The sequence below is a fragment of the Lactuca saligna genome, chromosome 9 (genome assembly GCF_052625555.1).
Source record: "Lactuca saligna cultivar CGN05327 chromosome 9, ASM5262555v1, whole genome shotgun sequence".
In the NCBI taxonomy this organism is placed as follows: Eukaryota; Viridiplantae; Streptophyta; class Magnoliopsida; order Asterales; family Asteraceae; genus Lactuca; species Lactuca saligna.
In genome coordinates this window covers 73,419,735-73,429,424 of record NC_136425.1, presented here as the reverse complement: position 1 = coordinate 73,429,424, position 9,690 = coordinate 73,419,735, and the positions used below count along the sequence as shown (strand labels likewise).

The following is a 9,690-nucleotide window of genomic DNA, read 5'->3' as shown; positions in this document are numbered from 1 at the left end:
GGTAGAACTTGGGTAGATAGTTGATTTGTGATAAACTGGTGAGAGGCCTCGATGTTGTTGTTGTTGACCTAGTCATATAGCGGAGTATGTATGACGACCACAGACTCTTTCTAGACAGTCATGTGGAACGCTAGCAGGTTCATAACCTGTAGGTGTTGTGAACGATGTGTTCACCGGTGTACTCTATCCCCCTCATGGTTGCCTTTAGGACACATATTGCTGAGGAAACCCCTTACAGTAATGTCCGTCCCGATGAAAATCCTAGATTAGGTCCCTTGTAATAGATGTTGTTTTAGGGACGTAAAGTGAGGATAATGGGAATGGGTAATCGGGTTATTGTTGGTTGATGAAATTAAATATAATTATTTATTGTGGGTTGAAAACCCTATATGCTCACAAGGCTCCAAAACCTGACCCACTCTGTTTATTTGTATTACAGGTAGTGACGCGAGGGCATAAGATGGATAAATCATCAAGTTATTTTGTTTATTAGACCAGTTATTATATGTAACTGTTGTATGGTCTATCTTTTGTTGTTTATGCTTTTGTGTCTATATCAGAATATGACATTCCTAGTTTTGATTATATAATGAAAATACATTTATTTATGAAATGCTTTGGTAAATATTATTTTTATCATATTTTGTTTTGGGAACAAATTCCGCAATTCTTTTAAATCAATGGATTTACTCGGAAATTATTTTAAAATCATAAATGAAACCAGTCTTTTCTGACTGTGATTTTAGGAATAACATACTATTCACCAATACTAACTTTGGTGTAATGTTGATTTTTAGATTACAAAAACTTTACACAATATAGTATATAATTTAGGTTATAATATTAGGTTGGCGATGCCTAAAGTTATTCTCAATTTAACATTAAAACTAACTGTTTACATCAAATATAGTGTAATATTGATCTAACTTAACATCAAATGCTACATTAAATTTGGTGTTAAGGATTTATATAACAAAAAATGTTATACTAATTATTCTCACCAAATATAGTGTTAAAGTTTTAAAACTACAAATTTATTTTTCTAACTTAAAACTTATTATATTACTTTATTATTTGTATAAAAGTAATTTATATTTAATATTTTACTTGTGTTACCTTATATACAATAATTGTGGACACCTCAAAGGCACCTTGCATTAGGGATGATATTTAGAACCGGAAAACCGGACCGGAACCGGAATCGAATCGTAATCGGAACCGTTAGAACCAGAATATATAGAATCGGTTCCGGTTCCAGGTTCAAAAAATGGCTTTATCCAGGTTCCGTGTATTCCGAGTTTGGGTCCATCGGGTCCGGGTAAACCGGGTCTAAAAATCGTAACCGGTTTTTGGAACCGGAACCATTTTTAGGGTTAGAACCGGTTTTTTGTGAAACGTTTAAAAGATGCATATCTCATTCGTTTCGACTCCGATTGACATATAGTTTTTTCCAACATGTAGTTTAGAGTTTGTACATGATTTTAGACTATATATTTGCCATTTTTAGTTTTATATTCATTGACTTACAGTCCCCAAAGTCGATATATCAAAGGTGAAAGTTTTTAATTTTTCCGTTTTTTTTTTTTTTTGGTATTCAGTGAAAATTTTAAAACATGCATATCTAATTCGTTTGAAGTCGAATTGACATGTGGTTTTTTGCAACTTGTAGTTTACAATCTATACATGATTTTAGACTATAATTTTGTCATTTTTGGTTTAACATTCAATGATTTACAGTCCTCCGAAGTCGGGATATCAAAATTGAAAATTTTCAACTTTTCAGCTATTGCTTTTATACTTTGTATTATGTGAAAATGTTAACATATGCATATCACATTCGTTTAAAGTCGGATTGACATGAGGTTTTTTCCAGAGTGTATTTTAGAGTTTGTACATAATTCTTGACTATAATTTTGTTAATTTTGGTTTCAAATTCAATAATTTACAATCCTCCAAAGTCAGGATATCAATATGAACATTTTCAAAGTTCAACCCGCTAAGTAATAAATAATTACCAAAAAATTCCGGTTTTTCCGGTTCTAAACCCACTTTATCCGGTTCCAACCTACCCACTTTGATGTTTCTGGGTTTTCCGATTCTAGACCTACTTTACCCGGAACCGAACCGGAACCTGTTCCTATATACCGGTCCGGTTTCTGGTTCTACAAAATCCAATTAACCGGTTCCGGGTTTTCCGGGTCCGGCTCCATCCGGTCCGGGTTTGGATCCACTTTCATCCATACCTTGCATCATGTACTATTTCTTTATCAGAAATCCCCGTTAGAGCTTAATGCATTTTTGGTTTTGGATTAACGTGACGTTACAATCGTAGGTGGATCGACCACTGCATGTTTCTTGTACCTTCAAGCGAAATTGATACTAAAAATAATCATTCCTTTCACCACATCCATAAAGGATCTGTTGTTTATGTTCGTTTCGTATTCATACTAGGGTTTACTTTCCATTCCTACCCTTAACCAGAAGGGGCCAATACATATCCCATCCGGTTTTCTTTCAAAAATCGTAAATGTCCACTTTCATAACGAATATGACAAATCAAAATATCTTCTTGTTCACATTCAATTTTTCTACATTACAAAAATCGACAATTTATATAATTTTATTAAAAAATCGTGTGTTAGGGAAGTGTTTATGTAATTTTATCTATAAATATCATATTATAACGTGTTAGGAAAGTGTTTATGTTATCATTATTTTTTATACTATTTTTATTAACTTAAAAATAGTGTGAATGATTAAAGATGTCAACTTATAACATAACAAAATAATTTACACACAAATAATATTCGTTTGGAGCTTTGTACACGATCTTATGAAACAACATTCAGCTTAACAAATACAATCAAGAAACTAAGAAAGTGATTTTTTTTTGATAAAAAAAAAAAAGATTATTAAAACCTTATTAGAAAACAATTAAAAAAATTTACATCTAATGAAATTAAAGAATATTAATATATTTAAAAAAAAATTTACCGTCCAAGTTTTTATAATCCAATAAACAGCGGAGAGAAGTTCGGGTCGGGCCGTCCCTTCTTGGGACCACACTCGTGTCAGAAAAGGAAGCTTGTTCCCTGAACCTTATGTTGTCTACTTCTTATTGGGACACGTACCCCTAACACCAAACTGCTTTCCACGTGGCACCCTACGTATCACCACCAAAAAGATTTTATTTCCAAATCAACGGTCACGATTCCATCTTGATGTCAGATTTCTACGTCATACCAACTCTAGCCTTGCCCGGGTCGGTGACGGGCAGCTGCCCGTCCCCACCACTCCTCCAGCAGGTATTATTGGTAATGGCCTCTTCCCCCTTCTTCACAAAAACTTCATTGTCAACAATAAGTTCCTTCGAAAGATTTCTTGTACTTCTTTGTTTTAAGTTTTTATTTAGATTCAAAACAACAGATAGTATTTGGGAATTGTTAAAGTCTTTTGGAGTTTTCGAGAAGAAATTTGTCGTCAGTTTCTTTAATCTTCCTTTTCGATTTTGATATGGCTGGTATGTGTTGTGGAGTTGTTGGTGAAGCGGACACTCCATCGACGGTTGAGCCTAGTGGTGGTCGTCAAGCGAGACGTCGCCGGATGGAAATCCATCAGCTTAAATTCCTTGCCACCACCGCCTCCGATGTAGCTGCGCCGCCCCCGGAGTGCTGTAGAAAGCGAAGGAAGGTGGAAAATCTAGCAACGATTGAAAAGAGTGTTGTGGTGGAGGATTTAAGTCTTCCGGTAGAGTGCGAGAAGGTGGTTCAGCCGTGTGATATGATGCGGAAGGAAGACTGTTGTCTTGAAAGTTCGTCGGAGACGGAGATCGTGTTGAATTCATGCAAGTCGACGTTGGAGACTGTTGTTGAGACTGTTCAGGATGAGGATGAATCTAGGTTTGGCGTTACTACGGTTTGTGGAAGGAGGAGAGATATGGAAGACGTCGTTGCTGTAAAACCGTCGTTCTGTGGTGATGATCTGCACTTCTATGGCGTTTACGACGGCCATGGCTGCTCACATGTAAAATACTTCAATCCAAAATTCTTCAATCATATAAATACGGTGCTATGAACGTACATCTCTTATGAATACTGAAACTATTTGTTAATTTTTGCAGGTGGCGATGAAGTGCAAAGATCGAATGCACGAGATTGTAAAGAACGAGGTCGAAAATGGCGGAGAATCATTAGAATGGAAAGACGCCATGGCGACGAGCTTCACACGAATGGATAAAGAAGTGACAGAGTGGAGCGAAGGTGCTTCGATTTCGAATTGTCGATGCGAACTTCAAACTCCCCAATGCGACGCCGTTGGATCAACCGCTGTCGTTGCGGTGGTGACCCCCGACAAGATCGTCGTCTCAAACTGCGGTGACTCGCGCGCCGTGCTATGCCGGAACGGCGTAGCTATTCCTCTCTCCTCCGATCACAAGGTATTAATTAAATCCTTCTGATTCTGGTTATTTATCCGATCCGGATCTGTCTGAATGCATCTGAAACTTACAATGTTGTTTTTATTATGAACGTAGCCTGATCGACCAGATGAACTAGCCAGAATCGAAGATGCCGGCGGTCGAGTAATATACTGGGACGGCGCCCGAGTACTCGGAGTACTAGCCATGTCGAGAGCAATCGGTAAATTTTCCAATCGGAATAATTTCTGGTTTTACCCTTCAGATTCACAAATTAACCAATGATTGCAGATTGTAACTGTTTCGTGTTCTTTTAAATTTCAGGCGACAATTACTTGAAGCCATACGTCATACCGGAACCGGAGGTAACCGTAACGGAACGTACAGCAGACGACGAGTGTCTAATTTTAGCCAGCGACGGTCTGTGGGACGTGGTGTCGAACGACGTCGCATGTAACGTTGCACGTATGTGTCTATCCTCGCAGACGCCGGCGTCACCTCTGCGGTCGCCGGGAAACGAAGTCAGCGTCGCCGGCGGCGAAAGTTCCGACAAAGCATGTTCCGACGCGTCAATCCTTTTAACAAAGCTAGCTTTGGCTCGACGGAGCTCAGATAACGTTAGCGTCGTTGTGGTTGATCTGAGAAGAAATCTGTAACAGTTCATTTCAATCTTCAGATCTAATCCGATTCCTTTTTTAATTGAATCAATGGATTGTTGTATTAAAATCATCAATCAGATATTGCAATTGGAATACAAGTTGGGTTTTGGATAAGATTTTAGATTCATGAGAAACGGGTGAAAGTGAAGCATGAATTGATGATGGACGTTGGCCGTTGAAGGCGCCGCCGTGGACGGTGGGGCAAGTGGTGGATGGATAGTGGGGTTCCACCAGGGATTCGAATCGTTTGACATGATGATGACTAGGGCAGAAGTCAGCGGCAGGTGAAGCCACGTCTACACTTTTTGTATTTGGTGTAAACAATGATGTGACGTCGATGTGTATGCGCTGGATTCCTATGAAACGCATAGTCATTAAAAACGAATATTAATTTCAACTTTATTTGTTAATTAATACATTATTTATTATATAATTAAGTTATGTGTTAATTACGAAAATGACCAATATTGGAAATTACAACAAAGTATCACAAAATAGAGAAAATACAAAGAATGGGTCAAGAGTGTCGTTAGGAATATTTATTGGAATTATTGGAAATTGTTTTGTAGTTTGTTATGGTTTTGGAATGTGGGTCAAAAGTATATGAAAAGTTATTTTATAAGTTTAATAAATAATAAATTATTTTTATGATTTTTACTAAATGTTAAACGAAAATAAGCCAACTTATATCTACAAAACATGGGGTAAGACGAATGGTTTTCTCTGTTTTTGCAATATTTCTTATTTCTTTAAACAAGTCTTAAAAAAAATTTCAATTTGCAAAAACAGTTATTTTGAGAGGTTTTGGTTTTGTTCTCTAAAATCAACATCAAATATTTTTGTCTTTCCATTATGTTTTATTAATTCGTTTAGTTATTGTTATTATTTAATATAATATTAATATTTATATATTGTTATTACCTAAAATGACCCACTCTTTCGTTCTCTACTGAAAGTGACGGGTAAACTATCTAGAGTCTCTCCGTCATGAATGATAGGCGATAGTTTTTGGGAAATCATATAGGAATGATATAAACACATATAAATATAGTTGTAGTTCAATAGGAGATCGATATAATTTGGAAGAGTCGCAACAAACCAAGTCAAACCTATATGAAAATTTTAAATATTATTATACAGACTTTATGAAATAAATATACTTTTGTAAATCAAACTAATAGACAAGCAAAAAAACCAACAAATAATATTGAGAATTATATGTTGATTAGTTGCAAAAAATAGATCAAACTATTATTAATATGATTATCAAGAAACTAAATTAATCATTTTTATTAGATCTGATTATAAGAAATATAGAAAGAGAGTGTCATGTTATTGGACGAAATTAAAAACAAAACAATAATGTAAAACCGACCTGTTGACGGTTGATCTTCAATGTGGAATAACTGCACGGATTGGACTCCTGTCCTTAAAGGTTTTGAATTCGCTTCTATTGGATGTAAGCAACATAATAAACCTCAAGACTTAATGCATATATATCGATTTTCCAACAACACTGGAAATCGATAAGCACAAAGCGAATACTCGGAAACTGGAAGAAAAATCGCAGAGAGAAAAAGAGAGCTTCGAATTTTCGTGAGTGTTGAATCCGACTCCTAGGGAGCAGTATTTATAGGTGTCGAAACCCTAGAAGGCATGAAGCGGGCCCTCATAGGTCAGCCCTTGGAAACCCTAGGGTGACGACTTGTTTTCCAAGTAAGCTGTTTCCTGATCTTTCTAGAATATCCCGACTTGTCCTCCACGAAGTCAACAATGGTCAACCATTTACCATATCGGTCAAATTGGCTTGACCCGAACTCTTCAAAAATAAAAGTTCATCAGCTCCCAACGACTGATGTGTCATGCGAAGTGCAAAGTACGCCTAAATTGTGCCATTTCGCGCACTCGCAGTGTCGACTAGTGCTAGGCTAGGCTAGGCGCGCGCGTGGACTTGGCCTATTCCTTTGATCCACTAAAGCCTTTGATGGCCTATCAAAGGAATAAGCTTATAAACCCACAAAGGTTTCTTCCTCCCATCAATGTGGATACAAAGGAAATTACCAACTTGCAATTCCTTTATATATATATATATATATATATAATATTCCAAAAAACCCCCACCAAAGTTTCCTTTCACTCAGACAGAAGATGTCACTTAGGTGTCACGAAGATTAAACCCTAGTTTAATGAGAACAAACAAGAAGAGACCGATTCAATGGTATCCTTATAGGTTTAAACCACAAACCTTAATGACCTCTCCGGTTTACTCCCACACATCACAAGTTATCTTTGCGTTCTCCCTAAGCGCTAATATGGCCATGCGCTATAAACCTTTTTCATGACCCTTTAGAAGATAAACCACTTATCTTCCCTTGAGGCGGGACCACCTTTACATCATATAGGCAATGTTTTACAACGTCTTCGTTGCTTAGATGTCTCTAAAACTTTGTTAAGAGTCATAACTCAACCTCATTCTCGACAACGACATACCATCCTACCTCACATGGATCTATCATTAATGATAGTACCTTCTATCGTTAGTGACTTCGTTGTTACCCTTTAAACATGAGAATTAGGAGCACCAAAGTCAAGTTGGGTTTCCATCACTAAGCGATTCTATTATGATTTTAGACCCATGACTCTTATGGTAGATGTAACCAAATCTCTCGTCAGAGGTTTGGTAAACGGATCTGTTAAGTTCCTACTTGTCTTGACATAGACAACCATGATGGTACCACTTTCATTTAGTTGTCTCACAAAATTATCTCAGACCTACATGTCTCAAATTCACATTATATATCACATTATATACTTTAGATAGTGTGGCCTCACTGTCACAGTACATGGGTAGTAAAGGCATTGAAATATCCCACAGACGGATATCCATAAGTAGATCTCGAATCTACTTTGCCTCTTTGCCTACTACTGCTAAGGCCATTAGTTCCAAGTCCATCGTTAAATGAGATATGCATGTTTATTTCTTGCTCGCCCAAGAAATAGCACCACTAGCTAGAGTATAAATCCAATCACTTGTTGATTTTGAATCACTGGTGTGATCTATCCAGCTAGCATCAGAATAACGTTCAAGTATTCCATTAGATGAATAATACGTCAACTCAAAAGAACTTGTCCCTTTTAGGTATCCCAATACTCTACCCACTACCGTTAAGTGCACAGTCCCTGGATTGACAATATACCGACTAAGTTTGCTTACAACGAATGCGATGTCAGGTCGAGTGTAATGTGTAGCATACATCATGCTTCTAATTGCGCTTGAAAATTTCAGTTGAGCCACTGCTTGGCTAGAATTCACATTTAGTTTCACACATGAATCAAAGGGAGTGTTGAAACCCTTAATGTTCTAGTGTTGAAACTTTGTCAGAATTTTCTCTATATAATCAGATTGACTCAGAGAAATCTGATTGCATGTCCTTTTCACCTTGATACCAAGAATTGTATCAACTCTAGAACTTTTCTCTAATTTAGCGCTAGTACTTCTCCTTGGTTCCTCCATAATAGGAGGAGCTGGGAGTATTTCTCGAGAAGTACTTGTAGGTGTTGTATGATTGGAGTTTTCTTCATCCCTAGAAAACTTGTCCTCAAATAATTCTACATCTCTGGATTCCACAACAACACCTGATTAAATATCTAATAATCGGTAAGCCTTGATATTGTGAGAATATCCAACAAATATACTCTTATTAGCTCGTGCTCCCAATGTGGTTTGCTTAAGATTGGGAGTTCGATAATAAACAACACACCCATACACTTTCAAATAGTCTAGGTTACACTTTCTACCTTTCTATAACTCATAAGGGCTTGTAGGAATCACATGACTAGTGATCCTATTATGAACATAGCAAGCAGTCAATAGTGCTTCCCACCCCCAAGATTGTTTGGATTACCCGATTGGTTCAACATACAGTTGACCATCTCACAAAGGGTTCAGTTCTTTCTTTCAGCCAAACCACTATGTTTGGGAATATATGGTGAAGTTATCTCATGTTTGATTACATTGTCTTCATAGAATGTGTCAAACTCTTGGTTGAAATGTTCTCCACCATAGTCTGAGCGAAGAAATTTTGGTGTGTCTTTCAAGTTGATTTTCGACTTCAGCCTTATACCATTTAAATGCATCAAAAGCTTCATCTTTTGATCTCATCAAATAAACGTATAGATATCGATTGGAGTCATCACAAAAATTTGTTGAAATACCTTTTTCTTCCTCTAGGTACTTTGACACTAGGTACTTGTTGGTACCTTCCTCATATGCCTTGTACTTGAGTTCCAAAGCACTCACAGCTCTCTAGGATCTTTGATCAACACATAAAGATCATAGAGCCTATTAGACAATGAATTCTTGATGTGATCCGCACACAATTCCTCAGACTCTCTACACAAAGCCCTTTGCTTTTCTAGATCAGAGTTGACTCGTTGGATTACTTGGATCCACAATTTTCCTTGCCTTGGGAATTGGATTAGCAGGAATTGGGGCTTGTTTTGGCTCCAAAACATAGGCGAGCTTCAGTACATGAAGCATGAACTTGACCTTGTCAGCCCAACGGGTGTATTTTTGACCATCAAATCAGTCATGCTTGGCAAATTCTTGGTTCATGT

At 37.1% G+C, this 9,690-nt stretch overlaps 1 protein-coding gene across 1 annotated transcript; it reads left to right on the top strand.

Annotated features, from left to right (window-relative positions):
• Positions 1-3,345: 3,345 nt before the first annotated feature.
• Positions 3,346-5,470, top strand: LOC145015267 (protein phosphatase 2C 37-like). Its single transcript, XM_078973720.1, has 4 exons — positions 3,346-4,023; positions 4,121-4,435; positions 4,532-4,637; positions 4,739-5,470. The coding sequence occupies exons 1-4, from the start codon at positions 3,514-3,516 to the stop codon at positions 5,068-5,070; spliced, it is 1,263 nt and encodes a 420-aa protein (XP_078829846.1). The 5' UTR covers positions 3,346-3,513; the 3' UTR covers positions 5,071-5,470.
• Positions 5,471-9,690: the final 4,220 nt, after the last annotated feature.